Source organism: Notolepis coatsorum, assembly GCF_963971535.1.
Source record: "Notolepis coatsorum genome assembly, chromosome: 7".
Classification (NCBI taxonomy): domain Eukaryota; kingdom Metazoa; phylum Chordata; class Actinopteri; order Aulopiformes; family Paralepididae; genus Notolepis; species Notolepis coatsorum.
In genome coordinates, this window is record NC_140171.1 from 179201312 (window position 1) to 179226936 (window position 25625).

The 25625-nt window shown below is 51.6% G+C and overlaps 1 protein-coding gene across 1 annotated transcript in view; it reads right to left on the reverse strand.

Moving 5' to 3' along the window:
- Nucleotides 1-25625, reverse strand: part of LOC311231859 (uncharacterized protein) — a 127322-nt gene that overhangs the window by 77448 nt on the left and 24249 nt on the right. Inside the window, exon 4 of the mRNA XM_084318481.1 lies at nucleotides 6972-7040. Within this exon, the coding sequence (XP_084174607.1) occupies nucleotides 6972-7040 (69 nt within the window). The remainder of the gene's footprint in view (nucleotides 1-6971; nucleotides 7041-25625) is intronic.

Consider the following 25625-nt stretch of genomic DNA (forward strand, 5'->3'; position numbering starts at 1 on the left):
CTCTCGTGTCAGTAAGTCACCTGGGTCTCTCTCTCTCTCTCTCTCGTGTCAGTAAGTCACCAGGGTCTCTCTCTCTCTCGTGTCAGTAAGTCACCTGGGTCGCTCTCTCTCTGCTCGTGTCAGTAAGTCACCTGGGTCTCTCTCTCTCTCTCTCTCGTTGTCAGTAAGTCACCTGGGGTCTCTCTCTCTCTCTCTCACGTGTCAGTAAGTCACCTGGGTCTCTCTCTCTCTCGTCACGTGTCAGTAAGTTACCTGGTGTCTCTCTCTCTCTCGTGTCAGTAAGTCACCTGGGTCTCTCTCTCTCTCTCACGTTGTCAGTAAGTCACCTGGGTCTCTCTCTCTTCTCTCGTGTCAGTAAGTCACCTGGGTCTCTCTCTCTCTCTCGTGTCAGTAAGTCACCTGGGTCTCTCTCTCTCTCTCGTGTCAGTAAGTCACCTGGGTCTCTCTCTCTCTCTCACGTGTCAGTAAGTCACCTGGGTCTCTCTCTCTCTCTCGTGTCAGTAAGTCACCTGGGTCTCTCTCTCTCTCGTGTCAGTAAGTCACCTGGGTCTCTCTCTCTCTCACGTGTCAGTAAGTCACCTGGGTCTCTCTCTCTCTCTCGTGTCAGTAAGTCACCTGGGTCTCTCTCTCTCACGTGTCAGTAAGTCACCTGGGTCTCTCTCTCTCTCTCACGTGTCAGTAAGTCACCTGGGTCTCTCTCTTCTCTCACGTGTCAGTAAGTCACCTGGGTCTCTCTCTCTCTCTCGTGTCAGTAAGTCACCTGGGTCTCTCTCTCTCTCTCACGTGTCAGTAAGTCACCTGGGTCTCTCTCTCTCTCTCACGTGTCAGTAAGTCACCTGGGTCTCTCTCTCTCTCGTGTCAGTAAGTCACCTGGGTCTCTCTCTCTCACGTGTCAGTAAGTCACCTGGGTCTCTCTCTCTCACGTGTCAGTAAGTCACCTGGGTCTCTCTCTCTCTCACGTGTCAGTAGTCACCTGGGTCTCTCTCTCTCTCACGTGTCAGTAAGTCACCTGGGTCTCTCTCTCTCTCTCGTGTCAGTAAGTCACCTGGGTCTCTCTCTCTCTCACGTGTCAGTAAGTCACCTGGGTCTCTCTCTCTCTCACGTGTCAGTAAGTCACCTGGGTCTCTCTCTCTCTCGTGTCAGTAAGTCACCTGGGTCTCTCTCTCTCACGTGTCAGTAAGTCACCTGGGTCTCTCTCATCTCACGTGTCAGTAAGTCACCTGGGTCTCTCTCTCTCTCTCACGTGTCAGTAAGTCACCTGGGTCTCTCTCTCTCTCACGTGTCAGTAAGTCACCTGGGTCTCTCTCTCTCTCTCACGTGTCAGTAAGTCACCTGGGTCTCTCTCTCTCTCGTGTCAGTAAGTCACCTGGGTCTCTCTCTCTCTCACGTGTCAGTAAGTCACCTGGGTCTCTCTCTCTCACGTGTCAGTAAGTCACCTGGGTCTCTCTCTCTCTCTCTCACGTGTCAGTAAGTCACCTGGGTCTCTCTCTCTCTCACGTGTCAGTAAGTCACCTGGGTCTCTCTCTCTCTCTCACGTGTCAGTAAGTCACCTGGGTCTCTCTCTCTCTCACGTGTCAGTAAGTCACCTGGGTCTCTCTCTCTCTCTCGTGTCAGTAAGTCACCTGGGTCTCTCTCTCTCTCACGTGTCAGTAAGTCACCTGGGTCTCTCTCTCTCTCACGTGTCAGTAAGTCACCTGGGTCTCTCTCTCTCTCGTGTCAGTAAGTCACCTGGGTCTCTCTCTCTCTCTCTCGTGTCAGTAAGTCACCTGGGTCTCTCTCTCTCTCTCGTGTCAGTAAGTCACCTGGGTCTCTCTCTCTCTCTCTCTCGTGTCAGTAAGTCACCTGGGTCTCTCTCTCTCTCTCTCGTGTCAGTAAGTCACCTGGGTCTCTCTCTCTCTCTCTCGTGTCAGTAAGTCACCTGGGTCTCTCTCTCTCTCTCACGTGTCAGTAAGTCACCTGGGTCTCTCTCTCTCTCTCACGTGTCAGTAAGTCACCTGGGTCTCTCTCTCTCTCTCGTGTCAGTAAGTCACCTGGGTCTCTCTCTCTCTCTCTCGTGTCAGTAAGTCACCTGGGTCTCTCTCTCTCACGTGTCAGTAAGTCACCTGGGTCTCTCTCTCTCTCTCGTGTCAGTAAGTCACCTGGGTCTCTCTCTCTCTCGTGTCAGTAAGTCACCTGGGTCTCTCTCTCTCTCTCGTGTCAGTAAGTCACCTGGGTCTCTCTCTCTCTCACGTGTCAGTAAGTCACCTGGGTCTCTCTCTCTCTCTCGTGTCAGTAAGTCACCTGGGTCTCTCTCTCTCTCTCTCGTGTCAGTAAGTCACCTGGGTCTCTCTCTCTCTCTCTCTCGTGTCAGTAAGTCACCTGGGTCTCTCTCTCTCTCTCACGTGTCAGTAAGTCACCTGGGTCTCTCTCTCTCTCACGTGTCAGTAAGTCACCTGGGTCTCTCTCTCTCTCACGTGTCAGTAAGTCACCTGGGTCTCTCTCTCTCTCACGTGTCAGTAAGTCACCTGGGTCTCTCTCTCTCTCTCTCGTGTCAGTAAGTCACCTGGGTCTCTCTCTCTCTCTCACGTGTCAGTAAGTCACCTGGGTCTCTCTCTCTCTCTCTCTCGTGTCAGTAAGTCACCTGGGTCTCTCTCTCTCTCTCACGTGTCAGTAAGTCACCTGGGTCTCTCTCTCTCTCTCTCGTGTCAGTAAGTCACCTGGGTCTCTCTCTCTCTCTCGTGTCAGTAAGTCACCTGGGTCTCTCTCTCTCTCACGTGTCAGTAAGTCACCTGGGTCTCTCTCTCTCACGTGTCAGTAAGTCACCTGGGTCTCTCTCTCTCACGTGTCAGTAAGTCACCTGGGTCTCTCTCTCTCTCTCTCGTGTCAGTAAGTCACCTGGGTCTCTCTCTCTCTCTCTCGTGTCAGTAAGTCACCTGGGTCTCTCTCTCTCTCTCGTGTCAGTAAGTCACCTGGGTCTCTCTCTCTCTCTCTCGTGTCAGTAAGTCACCTGGGTCTCTCTCTCTCTCACGTGTCAGTAAGTCACCTGGGTCTCTCTCTCTCTCTCGTGTCAGTAAGTCACCTGGGTCTCTCTCTCTCACGTGTCAGTAAGTCACCTGGGTCTCTCTCTCTCTCGTGTCAGTAAGTCACCTGGGTCTCTCTCTCTCTCACGTGTCAGTAAGTCACCTGGGTCTCTCTCTCTCTCTCACGTGTCAGTAAGTCACCTGGGTCTCTCTCTCTCTCACGTGTCAGTAAGTCACCTGGGTCTCTCTCTCTCTCTCGTGTCAGTAAGCTCGTGTCAGAAGTCACCTGGGTCTCTCTCTCTCTCTCTCGTGTCAGTAAGTCACCTGGGTCTCTCTGGCTCTCACGTGTCAGTAAGTCACCTGGGTCTCTCTCTCTCTCTACGTGTCAGTAAGTCACCTGGGTCTCTCTCTCTCACGTGTCAGTAAGTCACCTGGGTCTTCTCTCTCACGTGTCAGTAAGTCACCTGGGGTCTCTCTCTCTCTCACGTGTCAGTAAGTCACCTGGGTCTCTCTCTCTCTCTCGTGTCAGTAAGTCACCTGGGTCTCTCTCTCTCTCACGTGTCAGTAAGTCACCTGGGTCTCTCTCTCTCACGTGTCAGTAAGTCACCTGGGTCTCTCTCTCTCACGTGTCAGTAAGTCACCTGGGTCTCTCTCTCTCTCACGTGTCAGTAAGTCACCTGGGTCTCTCTCTCTCTCGTGTCAGTAAGTCACCTGGGTCTCTCTCTCTCACGTGTCAGTAAGTCACCTGGGTCTCTCTCTCTCTCGTGTCAGTAAGTCACCTGGGTCTCTCTCTCTCTCGTGTCAGTAAGTCACCTGGGTCTCTCTCTCTCTCACGTGTCAGTAAGTCACCTGGGTCTCTCTCTCCTCTGTGTCAGTAAGTCACCTGGGTCTCTCTCTCTCTCACGTGTCAGTAAGTCACCTGGGTCTCTCTCTCTCTCACGTGTCAGTAAGTCACCTGGGTCTCTCTCTCTCTCACGTGTCAGTAAGTCACCTGGGTCTCTCTCTCTCTCTCGTGTCAGTAAGTCACCTGGGTCTCTCTCTCTCTCTCACGTGTCAGTAAGTCACCTGGGTCTCTCTCTCTCTCTCGTGTCAGTAAGTCACCTGGGTCTCTCTCTCTCTCTCACGTGTCAGTAAGTCACCTGGGTCTCTCTCTCTCTCTCGTGTCAGTAAGTCACCTGGGTCTCTCTCTCTCTCTCTGTGTCAGTAAGTCACCTGGGTCTCTCTCTCTCTCTCACGTGTCAGTAAGTCACCTGGGTCTCTCTCTCTCTCTCGTGTCAGTAAGTCACCTGGGTCTCTCTCTCTCACGTGTCAGTAAGTCACCTGGGTCTCTCTCTCTCTCACGTGTCAGTAAGTCACCTGGGTCTCTCTCTCTCTCTCGTGTCAGTAAGTCACCTGGGTCTCTCTCTCTCTCTCTCGTGTCAGTAAGTCACCTGGGTCTCTCTCTCTCTCTCACGTGTCAGTAAGTCACCTGGGTCTCTCTCTCTCTCTCGTGTCAGTAAGTCACCTGGGTCTCTCTCTCTCACGTGTCAGTAAGTCACCTGGGTCTCTCTCTCTCTCTCGTGTCAGTAAGTCACCTGGGTCTCTCTCTCTCTCTCGTGTCAGTAAGTCACCTGGGTCTCTCTCTCTCTCTCACGTGTCAGTAAGTCACCTGGGTCTCTCTCTCTCTCACGTGTCAGTAAGTCACCTGGGTCTCTCTCTCTCTCGTGTCAGTAAGTCACCTGGGTCTCTCTCTCTCTCACGTGTCAGTAAGTCACCTGGGTCTCTCTCTCTCTCGTGTCAGTAAGTCACCTGGGTCTCTCTCTCTCACGTGTCAGTAAGTCACCTGGGTCTCTCTCTCTCTCACGTGTCAGTAAGTCACCTGGGTCTCTCTCTCTCTCTCACGTGTCAGTAAGTCACCTGGGTCTCTCTCTCTCTCTCGTGTCAGTAAGTCACCTGGGTCTCTCTCTCTCTCTCACGTGTCAGTAAGTCACCTGGGTCTCTCTCTCTCTCTCGTGTCAGTAAGTCACCTGGGTCTCTCTCTCTCTCACGTGTCAGTAAGTCACCTGGGTCTCTCTCTCTCTCTCGTGTCAGTAAGTCACCTGGGTCTCTCTCTCTCTCACGTGTCAGTAAGTCACCTGGGTCTCTCTCTCTCTCTCGTGTCAGTAAGTCACCTGGGTCTCTCTCTCTCTCTCTCGTGTCAGTAAGTCACCTGGGTCTCTCTCTCTCTCGTGTCAGTAAGTCACCTGGGTCTCTCTCTCTCTCTCACGTGTCAGTAAGTCACCTGGGTCTCTCTCTCTCTCTCGTGTCAGTAAGTCACCTGGGTCTCTCTCTCTCTCTCGTGTCAGTAAGTCACCTGGGTCTCTCTCTCTCTCTCACGTGTCAGTAAGTCACCTGGGTCTCTCTCTCTCTCTCGTGTCAGTAAGTCACCTGGGTCTCTCTCTCTCTCTCTCACGTGTCAGTAAGTCACCTGGGTCTCTCTCTCTCTCACGTGTCAGTAAGTCACCTGGGTCTCTCTCTCTCTCTCGTGTCAGTAAGTCACCTGGGTCTCTCTCTCTCTCTCACGTGTCAGTAAGTCACCTGGGTCTCTCTCTCTCTCACGTGTCAGTAAGTCACCTGGGTCTCTCTCTCTCGTGTCAGTAAGTCACCTGGGTCTCTCTCTCTCTCTCTCTCACGTGTCAGTAAGTCACCTGGGTCTCTCTCTCTCGTGTCAGTAAGTCACCTGGGTCTCTCTCTCTCTCTCTCACGTGTCAGTAAGTCACCTGGGTCTCTCTCTCTCTCACGTGTCAGTAAGTCACCTGGGTCTCTCTCTCTCTCGTGTCAGTAAGTCACCTGGGTCTCTCTCTCTCACGTGTCAGTAAGTCACCTGGGTCTCTCTCTCTCTCTCGTGTCAGTAAGTCACCTGGGTCTCTCTCTCTCACGTGTCAGTAAGTCACCTGGGTCTCTCTCTCTCACGTGTCAGTAAGTCACCTGGGTCTCTCTCTCTCTCTCTCGTGTCAGTAAGTCACCTGGGTCTCTCTCTCTCTCTCACGTGTCAGTAAGTCACCTGGGTCTCTCTCTCTCTCACGTGTCAGTAAGTCACCTGGGTCTCTCTCTCTCTCTCTCTCACGTGTCAGTAAGTCACCTGGGTCTCTCTCTCTCTCTCTCACGTGTCAGTAAGTCACCTGGGTCTCTCTCTCTCTCTCACGTGTCAGTAAGTCACCTGGGTCTCTCTCTCTCTCTCGTGTCAGTAAGTCACCTGGGTCTCTCTCTCTCTCTCGTGTCAGTAAGTCACCTGGGTCTCTCTCTCTCTCTCACGTGTCAGTAAGTCACCTGGGTCTCTCTCTCTCTCACGTGTCAGTAAGTCACCTGGGTCTCTCTCTCTCTCTCTCGTGTCAGTAAGTCACCTGGGTCTCTCTCTCTCTCGTGTCAGTAAGTCACCTGGGTCTCTCTCTCTCTCTCGTGTCAGTAAGTCACCTGGGTCTCTCTCTCTCTCTCTCGTGTCAGTAAGTCACCTGGGTCTCTCTCTCTCTCGTGTCAGTAAGTCACCTGGGTCTCTCTCTCTCTCTCGTGTCAGTAAGTCACCTGGGTCTCTCTCTCTCTCGTGTCAGTAAGTCACCTGGGTCTCTCTCTCTCTCTCACGTGTCAGTAAGTCACCTGGGTCTCTCTCTCTCTCGTGTCAGTAAGTCACCTGGGTCTCTCTCTCTCTCTCGTGTCAGTAAGTCACCTGGGTCTCTCTCTCTCTCTCGTGTCAGTAAGTCACCTGGGTCTCTCTCTCTCACGTGTCAGTAAGTCACCTGGGTCTCTCTCTCTCACGTGTCAGTAAGTCACCTGGGTCTCTCTCTCTCTCTCTCGTGTCAGTAAGTCACCTGGGTCTCTCTCTCTCTCGTGTCAGTAAGTCACCTGGGTCTCTCTCTCTCTCGTGTCAGTAAGTCACCTGGGTCTCTCTCTCTCACGTGTCAGTAAGTTACCTGCCGTCACCTGGGTCTCTCTCTCTCTCACGTGTCAGTAAGTTACCTGCCGTCACCTGGGTCTCTCTCACGCGTCTTCAGCTTCTTCCTCAGCAGCAACAGAACCCTGACAGACCTGGAAGAGAAAACATTTTAATAAACATTTGATGCGAAATGTTCATTCATGGTCCTTCACACCACATTCTGTACGACCTGCTAGACCTGCTGCTAGACCTGCTGTTAGACCTGCTGTTAGACCTGCTGTTAGACCTGCTGTTAGACCTGCTGCTAGACCTACTGCTAGACCTGCTGTTAGACCTGCTGCTAGACCTGCTGTTAGACCTGCTGTTAGACCTGCTGTTAGACCTGCTGTTAGACCTGCTGCTGTTAGACCTGCTGTTAGACCTGCTGTTAGACCTGCTGTTAGACCTGCTAGACCTGCTGTTAGACCTGCTGTTAGACCTGCTGTTAGACCTGCTGTTAGACCTGCTAGACCTGCTGTTAGACCTGCTGTTAGACCTGCTGTTAGACCTGCTGTTAGACCTGCTGCTAGACCTACTGCTAGACCTGCTGTTAGACCTGCTGCTAGACCTGCTGTTAGACCTGCTGTTAGACCTGCTGTTAGACCTGCTGTTAGACCTGCTGCTGTTAGACCTGCTGTTAGACCTGCTGTTAGACCTGCTGTTAGACCTGCTAGACCTGCTGTTAGACCTGCTGTTAGACCTGCTGTTAGACCTGCTGTTAGACCTGCTAGACCTGCTGTTAGACCTGCTGTTAGACCTGCTGTTAGACCTGCTGTTAGACCTGCTGCTAGACCTACTGCTAGACCTGCTGTTAGACCTGCTGCTAGACCTGCTGTTAGACCTGCTGTTAGACCTGCTGTTAGACCTGCTGTTAGACCTGCTGCTGTTAGACCTGCTGTTAGACCTGCTGTTAGACCTGCTGCTGTTAGACCTGCTGCTGTTAGACCTGCTGTTAGACCTGCTGTTAGACCTGCTGTTAGACCTGCTGTTAGACCTGCTGTTAGACCTGCTGCTGCTAGACCTGCTGTTAGACCTGCTGTTAGACCTGCTGCTAGACCTGCTGTTAGACCTGCTGTTAGACCTGCTGTTAGACCTGCTGTTAGACCTGCTGTTAGACCTGCTGCTAGACCTGCTGTTAGACCTGCTGTTAGACCTGCTGTTAGACCTGCTGTTAGACCTGCTGTTAGACCTGCTGCTGCTAGACCTGCTGTTAGACCTGCTGTTAGACCTGCTGCTAGACCTGCTGTTAGACCTGCTGCTGTTAGACCTGCTGCTGTTAGACCTGCTGTTAGACCTGCTGCTGTTAGACCTGCTGCTGTTAGACCTGCTGTTAGACCTGCTGTTAGACCTGCTGTTAGACCTGCTGTTAGACCTGCTGTTAGACCTGCTGTTAGACCTGCTGCTGTTAGACCTGCTGTTAGACCTGCTGTTAGACCTGCTGCTGTTAGACCTGCTGTTAGACCTGCTGCTGTTAGACCTGCTGTTAGACCTGCTGTTAGACCTGCTGTTAGACCTGTTGTTAGACCTGCTGCTGTTAGACCTGCTGCTAGACCTGCTGTTAGACCTGCTGTTAGACCTGCTGCTAGACCTGCTGTTAGACCTGCTGTTAGACCTGCTGCTAGACCTGCTGTTAGACCTGCTGCTGTTAGACCTGCTGTTAGACCTGCTGTTAGACCTGCTGTTAGACCTGCTGTTAGACCTGCTGTTAGACCTGCTGTTAGACCTACTGTTAGACCTGCTGTTAGACCTGCTGCTAGACCTGCTGTTAGACCTGCTGTTAGACCTGCTGCTAGACCTGCTGCTAGACCTGCTGCTGTTAGACCTACTGTTAGACCTGCTGTTAGACCTACTGTTAGACCTGCTGTTAGACCTGCTGCTAGACCTGCTGTTAGACCTGCTGTTAGACCTGCTGCTAGACCTGCTGCTAGACCTGCTGCTGTTAGACCTACTGTTAGACCTGCTGTTAGACCTGCTGTTAGACCTGCTGTTAGACCTGCTGCTGTTAGACCTGCTGTTAGACCTGCTGTTAGACCTGCTGCTGTTATACCTGCTGTTAGACCTGCTGTTAGACCTGCTGTTAGACCTGCTGTTAGACCTGCTGTTAGACCTGCTGCTGTTAGACCTGCTGTTAGACCTGCTGTTAGACCTGCTGTTAGACCTGCTGTTAGACCTGCTGCTGTTAGACCTGCTGTTAGACCTGCTGCTGTTAGACCTGCTGTTAGACCTGCTGCTGTTAGACCTGCTGTTAGACCTGCTGCTGTTAGACCTGCTGTTAGACCTGCTGTTAGACCTGCTGTTAGACCTGCTGTTAGACCTGCTGCTGTTAGACCTGCTGCTGTTAGACCTGCTGTTAGACCTGCTGTCAGACCTGCTGCTAGACCTGCTGCTGTTAGACCTGCTGTTAGACCTGCTGTTAGACCTGCTGTTAGACCTGCTGTTAGACCTGCTGCTAGACCTGCTGTTAGACCTGCTGTTAGACCTGCTGTTAGATCTGTTGTTAGACCTGCTGTTAGACCTGTTGTTAGACCTGATGTTAGACCTGATGTTAGACCTGCTGTTAGACCTGCTGTTAGACCTGCTGCTGTTAGACCTGCTGCTGTTAGACCTGCTGTTAGACCTGCTGCTGTTAGACCTGCTGTTAGACCTGCTGCTGTTAGACCTGCTGTTAGACCTGCTGTTAGACCTGCTGTTAGACCTGCTGTTAGACCTACTGTTAGACCTGCTGTTAGACCTGATGCTGCTAGACCTGCTGTTAGACCTGCTGCTGTTAGACCTGCTGTTAGACCTGCTGTTAGACCTGCTGTTAGACCTGCTGTTAGACCTGCTGCTGTTAGACCTGCTGTTAGACCTGCTGTTAGACTGCTGTTAGACCTGCTGTTAGACCTGCTGTTAGACCTGCTGCTGTTAGACCTGCTGCTAGACCTGCTGCTGTTAGACCTGCTGTTAGACCTGCTGTTAGACCTGCTGTTAGACCTGCTGTTAGACCTGCTGCTGTTAGACCTGCTGTTAGACCTGCTGTTAGACCTGCTGCTGTTAGACCTGCTGTTAGACCTGCTGTTAGACCTGCTGCTGTTATACCTGCTGTTAGACCTGCTGTTAGACCTGCTGTTAGACCTGCTGTTAGACCTGCTGTTAGACCTGCTGCTGTTAGACCTGCTGTTAGACCTGCTGTTAGACCTGCTGTTAGACCTGCTGTTAGACCTGCTGTTAGACCTGCTGCTGTTAGACCTGCTGTTAGACCTGCTGCTGTTAGACCTGCTGTTAGACCTGCTGCTGTTAGACCTGCTGTTAGACCTGCTGCTGTTAGACCTGCTGTTAGACCTGCTGTTAGACCTGCTGTTAGACCTGCTGTTAGACCTGCTGCTGTTAGACCTGCTGCTGTTAGACCTGCTGTTAGACCTGCTGTTAGACCTGCTGTTAGACCTGCTGCTGTTAGACCTGCTGTTAGACCTGCTGTTAGACCTGCTGTTAGACCTGCTGTTAGACCTGCTGCTAGACCTGCTGCTGTTAGACCTGCTGCTGTTAGACCTGCTGTTAGACCTGCTGTTAGACCTGCTGTTAGACCTGCTGTTAGACCTGCTGCTGTTAGACCTGCTGTTAGACCTGCTGTTAGACCTGCTGCTAGACCTGCTGCTGTTAGACCTGCTGTTAGACCTGCTGTTAGACCTGCTGTTAGACCTGCTGTTAGACCTGCTGTTAGACCTGCTGCTAGACCTGCTGTTAGACCTGCTGCTGTTAGACCTACTGTTAGACCTGCTGCTGTTAGACCTGCTGTTAGACCTGCTGTTAGACCTGCTGCTGTTAGACCTGCTGCTGTTAGACCTGCTGTTAGACCTGCTGTTAGACCTGCTGTTAGACCTGCTGTTAGACCTGCTGTTAGACCTGCTGCTGTTAGACCTGCTGCTGTTAGACCTGCTGTTAGACCTGCTGTTAGACCTGCTGCTAGACCTGCTGTTAGACCTGCTGTTAGACCTGCTGCTAGACCTGCTGTTAGACCTGCTGTTAGACCTGCTGTTAGACCTGCTGTTAGACCTGCTGTTAGACCTACTGTTAGACCTGCTGTTAGACCTGCTGCTGTTAGACCTGCTGTTATACCTGCTGTTAGACCTGCTGTTAGACCTGCTGTTAGACCTGCTGTTAGACCTGCTGTTAGACCTGTTGTTAGACCTGATGTTAGACCTGCTGTTAGACCTGCTGTTAGACCTGCTGTTAGACCTGCTGCTGTTAGACCTGCTGCTGTTAGACCTGCTGTTAGACCTGCTGTTAGACCTGCTGTTAGACCTGCTGTTAGACCTCCTGCTGTTAGACCTGCTGCTGTTAGACCTGCTGTTAGACCTGCTGTTAGACCTGCTGTTAGACCTGCTGCTAGACCTGCTGTTAGACCTGCTGTTAGACCTGCTGTTAGACCTGCTGTTAGACCTGCTGCTAGACCTGCTGTTAGACCTGCTGCTAGACCTGCTGTTAGACCTGCTGTTAGACCTGCTGTTAGACCTGCTGCTGTTAGACCTGCTGTTAGACCTGCTGTTAGACCTGCTGTTAGACCTGCTGCTAGACCTGCTGCTAGACCTGCTGTTAGACCTGCTGTTAGACCTGCTGTTAGACCTGCTGCTGTTAGACCTGCTGTTAGACCTGCTGTTAGACCTGCTGTTAGACCTGCTGTTAGACCTGCTGCTAGACCTGCTGCTAGACCTGCTGTTAGACCTGCTGTTAGACCTGCTGTTAGACCTGCTGTTAGACCTGCTGTTAGACCTGCTGTTAGACCTGCTGTTAGACCTGTTGTTAGACCTGCTGTTAGACCTGTTGTTAGACCTGATGTTAGACCTGCTGTTAGACCTGCTGTTAGACCTGCTGTTAGACCTGCTGTTAGACCTGCTGCTGTTAGACCTGCTGCTGTTAGACCTGCTGTTAGACCTGCTGTTAGACCTGCTGTTAGACCTGCTGTTAGACCTGCTGCTGTTAGACCTGCTGTTAGACCTGCTGCTGTTAGACCTGCTGTTAGACCTGCTGTTAGACCTGCTGTTAGACCTGCTGTTAGACCTACTGTTAGACCTGCTGTTAGACCTGATGCTGCTAGACCTGCTGTTAGACCTGCTGCTGTTAGACCTGCTGTTAGACCTGCTGTTAGACCTGCTGTTAGACCTGCTGTTAGACCTGCTGTTAGACCTGCTGCTGTTAGACCTGCTGTTAGACCTGCTGTTAGACTGCTGTTAGACCTGCTGTTAGACCTGCTGCTGTTAGACCTGCTGTTAGACCTGCTGTTAGACCTGCTGTTAGACCTGCTGTTAGACCTGCTGCTGTTAGACCTGCTGCTAGACCTGCTGCTGTTAGACCTGCTGTTAGACCTGCTGTTAGACCTGCTGCTGTTAGACCTGCTGTTAGACCTGCTGTTAGACCTGCTGCTGTTAGACCTGCTGTTAGACCTGCTGTTAGACCTGCTGCTGTTATACCTGCTGTTAGACCTGCTGTTAGACCTGCTGTTAGACCTGCTGTTAGACCTGCTGTTAGACCTGCTGCTGTTAGACCTGCTGTTAGACCTGCTGTTAGACCTGCTGTTAGACCTGCTGCTGTTAGACCTGCTGCTGTTAGACCTGCTGTTAGATCTGCTGCTGTTAGACCTGCTGTTAGACCTGCTGCTGTTAGACCTGCTGTTAGACCTGCTGTTAGACCTGCTGTTAGATCTGCTGCTGTTAGACCTGCTGCTGTTAGACCTGCTGTTAGACCTGCTGTTAGACCTGCTGTTAGACCTGCTGTTAGACCTGCTGTTAGACCTGCTGCTGTTAGACCTGCTGTTAGACCTGCTGTTAGACCTGCTGTTAGACCTGCTGTTAGACCTGCTGCTAGACCTGCTGCTGTTAGACCTGCTGCTGTTAGACCTGCTGTTAGACCTGCTGTTAGACCTGCTGTTAGACCTGCTGTTAGACCTGCTGTTAGACCTGCTGCTGTTAGACCTGCTGTTAGACCTGCTGTTAGACCTGCTGCTAGACCTGCTGCTGTTAGACCTGCTGTTAGACCTGCTGTTAGACCTGCTGTTAGACCTGCTGTTAGACCTGCTGTTAGACCTGCTGCTAGACCTGCTGTTAGACCTGCTGCTGTTAGACCTACTGTTAGACCTGCTGCTGTTAGACCTGCTGTTAGACCTGCTGTTAGACCTGCTGCTGTTAGACCTGCTGCTGTTAGACCTGCTGTTAGACCTGCTGTTAGACCTGCTGTTAGACCTGCTGTTAGACCTGCTGTTAGACCTGCTGCTGTTAGACCTGCTGTTAGACCTGCTGTTAGACCTGCTGCTAGACCTGCTGTTAGACCTGCTGTTAGACCTGCTGTTAGACCTGCTGTTAGACCTGCTGTTAGACCTGCTGCTGTTAGACCTGCTGTTAGACCTGCTGTTAGACCTGCTGCTGTTAGACCTGCTGCTGTTAGACCTGCTGTTAGACCTGCTGTTAGACCTGCTGTTAGACCTGCTGCTGTTAGACCTGCTGTTAGACCTGCTGTTAGACCTGCTGCTGCTAGACCTGCTGCTAGACCTGCTGTTAGACCTGCTGCTAGACCTGCTGTTAGACCTGCTGTTAGACCTGCTGCTGTTAGACCTGCTGTTAGACCTGCTGTTAGACCTGCTGCTGTTAGACCTGCTGTTAGACCTGCTGCTGTTAGACCTGCTGTTAGACCTGCTGTTAGACCTGCTGTTAGACCTGCTGTTAGACCTGCTGTTAGACCTGCTGCTGTTAGACCTGCTGCTGTTAGACCTGCTGTTAGACCTGCTGTTAGACCTGCTGTTAGACCTGCTGTTAGACCTGCTGTTAGACCTGCTGTTAGACCTGCTGTTAGACCTGCTGTTAGACCTGCTGCTAGACCTGCTGTTAGACCTGCTGCTGTTAGACCTGCTGCTGTTAGACCTGCTGCTGTTAGACCTGCTGTTAGACCTGCTGCTGTTAGACCTGCTGCTGTTAGACCTGCTGTTAGACCTGCTGTTAGACCTGCTGTTAGACCTGCTGTTAGACCTGCTGCTGTTAGACCTGCTGTTAGACCTGCTGTTAGACCTGCTGTTAGACCTGCTGTTAGACCTGCTGCTAGACCTGCTGCTGTTAGACCTGCTGTTAGACCTGCTGTTAGACCTGCTGTTAGACCTGCTGTTAGACCTGCTGCTAGACCTGCTGTTAGACCTGCTGCTGTTAGACCTGCTGTTAGACCTGCTGTTAGACCTGCTGTTAGACCTGCTGTTAGACCTGCTGCTGTTAGACCTGCTGTTAGACCTGCTGTTAGACCTGCTGTTAGACCTGCTGTTAGACCTGCTGCTAGACCTGCTGTTAGACCTGCTGCTGTTAGACCTGCTGGTAGACCTGCTGTTAGACCTGCTGTTAGACCTGCTGTTAGACCTGCTGTTAGACCTGCTGTTAGACCTGCTGCTGTTAGACCTGCTGTTAGACCTGCTGTTAGACCTGCTGTTAGACCTGCTGCTAGACCTGCTGTTAGACCTGCTGCTGTTAGACCTACTGTTAGACCTGCTGCTGTTAGACCTGCTGTTAGACCTGCTGTTAGACCTGCTGCTGTTAGACCTGCTGTTAGACCTGCTGTTAGACCTGCTGTTAGACCTGCTGTTAGACCTGCTGCTGTTAGACCTGCTGTTAGACCTGCTGTTAGACCTGCTGCTAGACCTGCTGTTAGACCTGCTGTTAGACCTGCTGTTAGACCTGCTGCTGTTAGACCTGCTGTTAGACCTGCTGTTAGACCTGCTGTTAGACCTGCTGTTAGACCTGCTGCTAGACCTGCTGCTGTTAGACCTGTTGTTAGACCTGCTGTTAGACCTGCTGTTAGACCTGCTGCTAGACCTGCTGTTAGACCTGCTGTTAGACCTGCTGTTAGACCTGCTGTTAGACCTGTTGTTAGACCTGCTGTTAGACATGTTGTTAGACCTGATGTTAGACCTGCTGTTAGACCTGCTGTTAGACCTGCTGTTAGACCTGCTGCTGTTAGACCTGCTGTTAGACCTGCTGTTAGACCTGCTGCTGTTAGACCTGCTGTTAGACCTGCTGTTAGACCTGCTGCTGCTAGACCTGCTGTTAGACCTGCTGTTAGACCTGCTGCTGTTAGACCTGCTGTTAGACCTGCTGTTAGACCTGCTGTTAGACCTGCTGCTAGACCTGCTGCTAGACCTGCTGTTAGACCTGCTGTTAGACCTGCTGTTAGACCTGATGTTAGACCTGCTGCTGTTAGTCCTGCTGCTGTTAGACCTGCTGCTGTTAGACCTGCTGTTAGACCTGCTGTTAGACCTGCTGTTAGACCTGCTGCTGTTAGACCTGCTGCTAGACCTGCTGCTGTTAGACCTGCTGTTAGACCTGCTGTTAGACCTGCTGCTGTTAGACCTGCTGTTAGACCTGCTGTTAGACCTGCTGTTAGACCTGCTGTTAGACCTGCTGCTGTTAGACCTGCTGTTAGACCTGCTGTTAGACCTGCTGTTAGACCTGCTGTTAGACCTGCTGTTAGACCTGCTGTTAGACCTGCTGTTAGACCTGCTGCTGTTAGACCTGCTGTTAGACCTGCTGTTAGACCTGCTGTTAGACCTGCTGTTATACCTGCTGTTAGACCTGCTGCTGTTAGACCTGCTGTTAGACCTGCTGTTAGACCTGCTGTTAGACCTGCTGTTAGACCTGCTGCTAGACCTGCTGTTAGACCTGCTGCTGTTATACCTGCTGTTAGACCTGCTGTTAGACCTGCTGTTAGACCTGCTGTTAGACCTGCTGTTAGACCTGCTGTTAGACCTGCTGCTGTTAGACCTGCTGTTAGACCTGCTGTTAGACCTGCTGCTAGACCTGCTGTTAGACCTGCTGCTGTTAGACCTGCTGCTGTTAGACCTACTGTTAGACCTGCTGCTGTTAGACCTGCTGTTAGACCTGCTGTTAGACCTGCTGCTGTTAGACCTGCTGTTAGACCTGCTGTTAGACCTGCTGTTAGACCTGCTGTTAGACCTGCTGTTAGACCTGCTGCTGTTAGACCTGCTGTTAGACCTGCTGCTAGACCTGCTGTTAGACCTGCTGTTAGACCTGCTGTTAGACCTGCTGCTGTTAGACCTGCTGTTAGACCTGCTGTTAGACCTGCTGTTAGACCTGCTGTTAGACCTGCTGCTAGACCTGCTGCTGTTAGACCTGTTGTTAGACCTGCTGTTAGACCTGCTGTTAGACCTGCTGTTAGACCTGCTGCTAGACCTGCTGTTAGACCTGCTGTTAGACCTGCTGTTAGACCTGCTGTTAGACCTGTTGTTAGACCTGCTGTTAGACATGTTGTTAGACCTGATGTTAGACCTGCTGTTAGACCTGCTGTTAGACCTGCTGTTAGACCTGCTGCTGTTAGACCTGCTGTTAGACCTGCTGTTAGACCTGCTGTTAGACCTGCTGCTGCTAGACCTGCTGTTAGACCTGCTGTTAGACCTGCTGCTGTTAGACCTGCTGTTAGACCTGCTGTTAGACCTGCTGTTAGACCTGCTGTTAGACCTGCTGTTAGACCTGCTGCTAGACCTGCTGCTAGACCTGCTGTTAGACCTGCTGTTAGACCTGCTGTTAGACCTGCTGTTAGACCTGATGTTAGACCTGCTGCTGTTAGTCCTGCTGCTGTTAGACCTGCTGCTGTTAGACCTGCTGTTAGACCTGCTGTTAGACCTGCTGTTAGACCTGCTGCTGTTAGACCTGCTGCTAGACCTGCTGCTGTTAGACCTGCTGTTAGACCTGCTGTTAGACCTGCTGCTGTTAGACCTGCTGTTAGACCTGCTGTTAGACCTGCTGTTAGACCTGCTGTTAGACCTGCTGTTAGACCTGCTGCTGTTAGACCTGCTGTTAGACCTGCTGTTAGACCTGCTGTTAGACCTGCTGTTAGACCTGCTGTTAGACCTGCTGTTAGACCTGCTGTTAGACCTGGTGCTGTTAGACCTGCTGTTAGACCTGCTGCTGTTAGACCTGCTGTTAGACCTGCTGTTAGACCTGCTGCTGTTAGACCTGCTGTTAGACCTGCTGTTAGACCTGCTGCTGTTAGACCTGCTGTTAGACCTGCTGTTAGACCTGCTGTTAGACCTGCTGTTAGACCTGCTGCTGTTAGACCTGCTGTTAGACCTGCTGTTAGACCTGCTGTTAGACCTGCTGTTAGACCTGCTGCTGTTAGACCTGCTGCTGTTAGACCTGCTGCTGTTAGACCTGCTGCTGTTAGACCTGCTGCTGTTAGACCTGCTGTTAGACCTGCTGTTAGACCTGCTGTTAGACCTGCTGCTGTTAGACCTGCTGCTGTTAGACCTGCTGTTAGACCTGCTGCTGTTAGACCTGCTGCTGTTAGACCTGCTGTTAGACCTGCTGCTGTTAGACCTGCTGTTAGACCTGCTGCTGTTAGACCTGCTGTTAGACCTGCTGCTGTTAGACCTGCTGTTAGACCTGCTGTTAGACCTGCTGTTAGACCTGCTGTTAGACCTGCTGCTGTTAGACCTGCTGCTGTTAGACCTGCTGTTAGACCTGCTGTTAGACCTGCTGTTAGACCTGCTGTTAGACCTGCTGTTAGACCTGCTGCTGTTAGACCTGCTGTTAGACCTGCTGTTAGACCTGCTGTTAGACCTGCTGTTAGACCTGCTGTTAGACATGCTGCTAGACCTGCTGCTGTTAGACCTGCTGCTGTTAGACCTGCTGTTAGACCTGCTGTTAGACCTGCTGTTAGACCTGCTGTTAGACCTGCTGTTAGACCTGCTGTTAGACCTGCTGCTGTTAGACCTGCTGTTAGACCTGCTGTTAGACCTGCTGCTAGACCTGCTGCTGTTAGACCTGCTGTTAGACCTGCTGTTAGACCTGCTGTTAGACCTGCTGTTAGACCTGCTGTTAGACCTGCTGTTAGACCTGCTGCTAGACCTGCTGTTAGACCTGCTGCTGTTAGACCTACTGTTAGACCTGCTGCTGTTAGACCTGCTGTTAGACCTGCTGTTAGACCTGCTGTTAGACCTGCTGCTGTTAGACCTGCTGTTAGACCTGCTGTTAGACCTGCTGTTAGACCTGCTGTTAGACCTGCTGTTAGACCTGCTGCTGTTAGACCTGCTGTTAGACCTGCTGTTAGACCTGCTGTTAGACCTGCTGTTAGACCTGCTGCTAGACCTGCTGTTAGACCTGCTGCTGTTAGACCTAATGTTAGACCTGCTGCTGTTAGACCTGCTGTTAGACCTGCTGTTAGACCTGCTGTTAGACCTGCTGCTGTTAGACCTGCTGTTAGACCTGCTGTTAGACCTGCTGTTAGACCTGCTGTTAGACCTACTGTTAGACTGTTAGTCAGTCATAGTAGTCTCCCTCCTTCAATCATTTGACCTGACTCCCACTGCCATGCCTCCCACCCACAAAGCAGGCAACTCCTTGGATCTCATATTTTCCCGTAACTCCAGCATCATTAACACCACGGTAACTCCCCTACATGTATCTGACCATTCCTTCATATCCTTCTCACTAACTCTCATGCTTAACCGAAAGGTCTTCACCCCAACTCAAACCGTCTCACTCAGACGCAACCTGCCCTCCCTATCCCCCTCCACCCTCTCCTCTGACATACTATCCACTCTACCTTTGAGTGACACCTTCTCTGCTCTCTCCACAGAGATGGCAACCTCCACCCTCCTCTCAGCCCTTGCAACCTCCTTCGACAAGCTCTGTCCCCTCGTTGAGAAACCTGCCCGCCGTTCCCCACCCAGTCCATGGCTGACAGATCCAGTGAGAGAACAAAGACAGGTCCTGAGAGCAGCTGAAAGGAAGTATAGAAAGTCACGCCTCACTGCTGACATCGACACATATCACAACCTCTTGTTAACATTCTCCAAAACCATTACTAATGCCAAAGCTTCTTTCTTCCACCATAGGATCGAGGCCTCTGCCAAGAATCTTCGCAAACTGCATGCTACCATGTCCTCCCTCCTCACTCCCCCCCCCACCCCCCCCTCCCTCATCTTTCTCTGCCGAAGACTTTGCGATCTTCTTTGAGGAAAAAGTGGAGAACATCCGCAGCTCCTTCTCCCAACCCCCACCCATTCCAAATGCTGAATCGAGAACCTCATCCTTCACTCTGTCATCTTTCTCTCCCATTACAGAAGCCGAGACCCTGACACTGGTAACGTCGAACCGTCCGACTACATGCCAGCTGGACCGGCTACCTTCCCCACTCCTCCAGACCATAGCACCAGACATCCTCCCATTCCTAACTGCAACCATCAACTCCTCACTCAACTCGGGGGTGGTCCCCACCTCCCTAAAACAAGCCAGAGTCACGCCCCTCATAAAAAAACCATCCCTGAACCCTACCGTCATAGGCAACTACCGTCCTGTCTCTCTTCTCTCCTTCCTTTCTAAAACACTTGAACGTGCTGTATCCAACCAACTTACTGCTTATCTCTTACAGAATGACCTCCTAGACCCTAATCAGTCAGGCTTCAGGACTGGTCACTCCACAGAGACAGCCCTCATTGCGGTCACAGAGGCACTTCACTTAGCAAAAGCGAAAGGCCTCTCCTCTGTCCTGATTCTCCTAGATCTATCTGCAGCCTTCGACACAGTCAACCACCAGATCCTCCTCGCGGCCCTCGCAGGAATGGGAGTGGCTGGCTCTGCGCTGACATGGTTGTCATCATACCTCAATGACCGCTCCTACCAAGTGTCATGGAGAGGGACCCTGTCGGCCACCCGCCCCCTGCGGACGGGTGTCCCCCAGGGCTCGGTTTTAGGACCCCTTCTCTTCTCCCTCTACACTAAATCACTGGGTAACATTATCACGTCTCATGGCTTCTCCTACCACTGTTATGCCGACGATACTCAACTCTTCCTCTCCTTCCCTCCCTCAGATATCCACGTCTCTGAGCGGATCTCGGCCTGTCTGTCCGACATCTCCGCCTGGATGACGACCAACCACCTCAAACTGAACCTAAGCAAAACAGAATTGCTCCACCTGCCGGCCAAATCCTCCCCCCTGACCGACCTTTCCATCACAGTCGAGAATGCAGCTGTGACCGCGTCCCCGACCGCCAAGAACCTTGGTGTTGTCCTCGACGACCAGTTGAACTTTTCTGCTCACATCGCAGCGACAACCAGAACCTGCCGATTCCTCCTGAGCAACGTCAGAAGGATACGCCCCTTCCTGACAAAAGAAGCCACCCAACTCCTCGTCCAATCAACAGTCATCTCCCGCCTCGACTACTGCAACGCACTGCTCGCTGGCCTCCCGGCCACTGCCACTAAGCCTCTTCAACTCATTCAGAACGCAGCGGCCCGCCTGATCTCAAACCTACCGAAGTCGGCCCATGTCACCCCACTTCTTAGGGACCTGCACTGGCTCCCCATTGCTGCACGAATCCGCTTCAAGGCCCTCGACCTAGCATACCGTGCGGCAAAGGGAACTGCTCCCGCCTACCTCCGGTCAATGGTCTCTAACTACACACCCTCAAGACCCCTACGCTCTGCATCTTCTGGCCGCCTCAGACCTACTCCTATCCAAGCTCCGGGAGGGTCATCAAAGAGAAGTCGCCTATTCTCAGTCCTTGCCCCACAATGGTGGAATGAACTACCCACCCCAGTTAGGACAGCCGAAACACGTCCAATCTTTCGCCGTCGACTAAAGACGCACTTCTTCAACCATTATCTGAATAAAAAAAAAAAAAAAAAAAATCTAACCCTAACTAACCATACTGTCATGCACTTGTCCTAATAAACTAACCTACACTGAAGCACTCAACACTTTGATGAACATTGTTACTCAGCTGATAGAGTTGTGCTCTTCCTGATGGCTTGTCGTACAGAACTTGTAAGTCGCTTTGGATAAAAGCGTCAGCTAAATGACTAAATGTAAATGTAAATGTAATGTAGACCTGCTGTTAGACCTGCTGTTAGACCTGCTGTTAGACCTGCTGCTAGACCTGCTGCTAGACCTGCTGCTGTTAGACCTGCTGTTAGACCTGCTGTTAGACCTGCTGTTAGACCTGCTGTTAGACCTGCTGTTAGACCTGCTGTTAGACCTACTGTTAGACCTGCTGTTAGACCTGCTGCTGTTAGACCTGCTGCTAGACCTGCTGTTAGACCTGCTGTTAGACCTGCTGTTAGACCTGCTGCTAGACCTGCTGCTGTTAGACCTGTTGTTAGACCTGCTGTTAGACCTGCTGTTAGACCTGCTGTTAGACCTGCTGCTAGACCTGCTGTTAGACCTGCTGTTAGACCTGCTGTTAGACCTGTTGTTAGACCTGCTGTTAGACCTGTTGTTAGACCTGATGTTAGACCTGCTGTTAGACCTGCTGTTAGACCTGCTGTTAGACCTGCTGCTGTTAGACCTGCTGTTAGACCTGCTGTTAGACCTGCTGCTGTTAGACCTGCTGCTGTTAGACCTGCTGTTAGACCTGCTGTTAGACCTGCTGTTAGACCTGCTGTTAGACCTGCTGCTGTTAGACCTGCTGTTAGACCTGCTGTTAGACCTGCTGTTAGACCTGCTGTTAGACCTGCTGTTAGACCTGCTGCTGTTAGACCTGCTGTTAGACCTGCTGTTAGACCTGCTGTTAGACCTGCTGTTAGACCTGCTGTTAGACCTGCTGCTGTTAGACCTGCTGTTAGACCTGCTGTTAGACCTGCTGCTGTTAGACCTGCTGTTAGACCTGCTGTTAGACCTGCTGTTAGACCTGCTGCTAGACCTGCTGTTAGACCTGCTGTTAGACCTGCTGCTGTTAGACCTGCTGTTAGACCTGCTGTTAGACCTGCTGTTAGACCTGCTGTTAGACCTGCTGTTAGACCTGCTGCTGTTAGACCTGCTGTTAGACCTGCTGTTAGACCTGCTGCTGTTAGACCTGCTGTTAGACCTGCTGTTAGACCTGCTGTTAGACCTGCTGTTAGACCTGCTGCTAGACCTGCTGTTAGACCTGCTGTTAGACCTGCTGTTAGACCTGCTGTTAGACCTGCTGCTGTTAGACCTGCTGTTAGACCTGCTGTTAGACCTGCTGTTAGACCTGCTGTTAGACCTGCTGCTAGACCTGCTGTTAGACCTGCTGTTAGACCTGCTGTTAGACCTGCTGTTAGACCTGCTGTTAGACCTGCTGTTAGACCTGCTGTTAGACCTGCTGCTGTTAGACCTGCTGCTGTTAGACCTGCTGTTAGACCTGCTGTTAGACCTGCTGTTAGACCTGCTGCTAGACCTGCTGTTAGACCTGCTGTTAGACCTGCTGTTAGACCTGCTGTTAGACTTGCTGTTAGACCTGCTGTTAGACCTGCTGTTAGACCTGCTGTTAGACCTGCTGTTAGACCTGCTGCTGTTAGACCTGCTGTTAGACCTGCTGTTAGACCTGCTGTTAGACCTGCTGTTAGACCTGCTGTTAGACCTGCTGTTAGACCTGCTGCTGTTAGACCTGCTGCTGTTAGACCTGCTGTTAGACCTGCTGTTAGACCTGCTGCTAGACCTGCTGTTAGACCTGCTGTTAGACCTGCTGTTAGACCTGCTGCTAGACCTGCTGTTAGACCTGCTGTTAGACCTGCTGTTAGACCTGCTGTTAGACCTGCTGTTAGACCTACTGTTAGACCTGCTGTTAGACCTGCTGCTGTTAGACCTGCTGCTAGACCTGCTGTTAGACCTGCTGTTAGACCTGCTGTTAGACCTGCTGTTAGACCTGCTGTTAGACCTGCTGCTGTTAGACCTGCTGCTGTTAGACCTGCTGTTAGACCTGCTGTTAGACCTGCTGTTAGACCTGCTGCTGTTAGACCTACTGTTAGACCTGCTGTTAGACCTGCTGTTAGACCTGCTGTTAGACCTGCTGTTAGACCTGCTGTTAGACCTGCTGCTAGACCTGCTGTTAGACCTGCTGCTGTTAGACCTGCTGTTAGACCTGCTGCTGTTAGACCTGCTGTTAGACCTGCTGTTAGACCTGCTGCTAGACCTGCTGCTAGACCTGCTGCTGTTAGACCTGCTGTTAGACCTGCTGTTAGACCTGCTGTTAGACCTGCTGTTAGACCTGCTGTTAGACCTGCTGTTAGACCTGCTGTTAGACCTGCTGCTGTTAGACCTGCTGCTGTTAGACCTGCTGTTAGACCTGCTGCTGTTAGACCTGCTGTTAGACCTGCTGTTAGACCTGCTGCTAGACCTGCTGCTGTTAGACCTGCTGCTGTTAGACCTGCTGTTAGACCTGCTGTTAGACCTGCTGTTAGACCTGCTGTTAGACCTGCTGCTGTTAGACCTGCTGTTAGACCTGCTGTTAGACCTGCTGTTAGACCTGCTGCTGTTAGACCTGCTGTTAGACCTGCTGTTAGACCTGCTGCTGTTAGACCTGCTGTTAGACCTGCTGTTAGACCTGCTGTTAGACCTGCTGCTGTTAGACCTGCTGTTAGACCTGCTGTTAGACCTGCTGCTGTTAGACCTGCTGTTAGACCTGCTGTTAGACCTGCTGTTAGACCTGCTGTTAGACCTGCTGCTGTTAGACCTGCTGTTAGACCTGCTGCTAGACCTGCTGTTAGACCTGCTGTTAGACCTGCTGCTGTTAGACCTGCTGTTAGACCTGCTGTTAGACCTGCTGTTAGACCTGCTGTTAGACCTGCTGCTAGACCTGCTGCTAGACCTGCTGTTAGACCTGCTGCTGTTAGACCTGCTGTTAGACCTGCTGTTAGACCTGCTGTTAGACCTGCTGCTGTTAGACCTGCTGTTAGACCTGCTGTTAGACCTGCTGTTAGACCTGCTGTTAGACCTGCTGCTGTTAGACCTGCTGCTGTTAGACCTGCTGTTAGACCTGCTGTTAGACCTGCTGTTAGACCTGCTGTTAGACCTGCTGCTGTTAGACCTGCTGTTAGACCTGCTGTTAGACCTGCTGTTAGACCTGCTGCTGTTAGACCTGCTGTTAGACCTGCTGTTAGACCTGCTGTTAGACCTGCTGCTAGACCTGCTGTTAGACCTGCTGTTAGACCTGCTGTTAGACCTGCTGCTAGACCTGCTGTTAGACCTGCTGTTAGACCTGCTGTTAGACCTGCTGTTAGACCTGCTGCTAGACCTGCTGTTAGACCTGCTGTTAGACCTGCTGTTAGACCTGCTGTTAGACCTGCTGTTAGACCTGCTGTTAGACCTGCTGTTAGACCTGCTGTTAGACCTGCTGCTGTTAGACCTGCTGTTAGACCTGCTGTTAGACCTGCTGTTAGACCTGCTGTTAGACCTGCTGTTAGACCTGCTGCTGTTAGACCTGCTGTTAGACCTGCTGCTGTTAGACCTGCTGTTAGACCTGCTGTTAGACCTGCTGTTAGACCTGCTGTTAGACCTGCTGCTGTTAGACCTGCTGTTAGACCTGCTGCTGTTAGACCTGCTGTTAGACCTGCTGTTAGACCTGCTGTTAGACCTGCTGCTGTTAGACCTGCTGTTAGACCTGCTGCTGTTAGACCTGCTGTTAGACCTGCTGCTGTTAGACCTGTTGTTAGACCTGCTGCTGTTAGACCTGCTGCTGTTAGACCTGCTGTTAGACCTGCTGTTAGACCTGCTGTTAGACCTGCTGCTGTTAGACCTGCTGTTAGACCTGCTGTTAGACCTGTTGTTAGACCTGCTGTTAGACCTGCTGTTAGACCTGCTGCTAGACCTGCTGCTGTTAGACCTGCTGTTAGACCTGCTGTTAGACCTGCTGCTGTTAGACCTGCTGTTAGACCTGCTGTTAGACCTGCTGCTGTTAGACCTGTTGTTAGACCTGCTGTTAGACCTGCTGTTAGACCTGCTGCTGTTAGACCTGCTGTTAGACCTGCTGTTAGACCTGTTGTTAGACCTGCTGTTAGACCTGCTGTTAGACCTGCTGCTGTTAGACCTGCTGTTAGACCTGCTGTTAGACCTGCTGTTAGACCTGCTGCTGTTAGACCTGCTGTTAGACCTGCTGCTAGACCTGCTGCTGTTAGACCTGCTGTTAGACCTGCTGTTAGACCTGCTGTTAGACCTGCTGTTAGACCTGCTGTTAGACCTGCTGTTAGACCTGCTGCTGTTAGACCTGCTGTTAGACCTGCTGTTAGACCTGCTGTTAGACCTGCTGTTAGACCTGCTGCTGTTAGACCTGCTGCTGTTAGACCTGCTGTTAGACCTGCTGTTAGACCTACTGTTAGACCTGCTGCTAGACCTGCTGTTAGACCTGCTGTTAGACCTGCTGTTAGACCTGCTGTTAGACCTGCTGTTAGACCTGCTGTTAGACCTGCTGCTGTTAGACCTGCTGTTAGACCTGCTGTTAGACCTGCTGTTAGACCTGCTGCTGTTAGACCTGCTGTTAGACCTGCTGTTAGACCTACTGTTAGACCTGCTGCTAGACCTGCTGTTAGACCTGCTGTTAGACCTGCTGTTAGACCTGCTGTTAGACCTGCTGTTAGACCTGCTGTTAGACCTGCTGTTAGACCTGCTGCTGTTAGACCTGCTGCTGTTAGACCTGCTGTTAGACCTGCTGTTAGACCTGCTGCTGTTAGACCTGCTGTTAGACCTGCTGGAGTCTGTGGAGCTGCTCCCTAAGGTACGTATTCCCAGCAGCAGAGATGTTCCCCACAGTGCTGAACAGTCTCACCTGAGTATTCCCAGCAGCAGAGACACACAGTGCTGAACAGTCTCACCTGAGTATTCCCAGCAGCAGAGACACACAGTGCTGAACAGTCTCACCTGAGTATTCCCAGCAGCAGAGACACACAGTGCTGAACAGTCTCACCTGAGTATTCCCAGCAGCAGAGACACACAGTGCT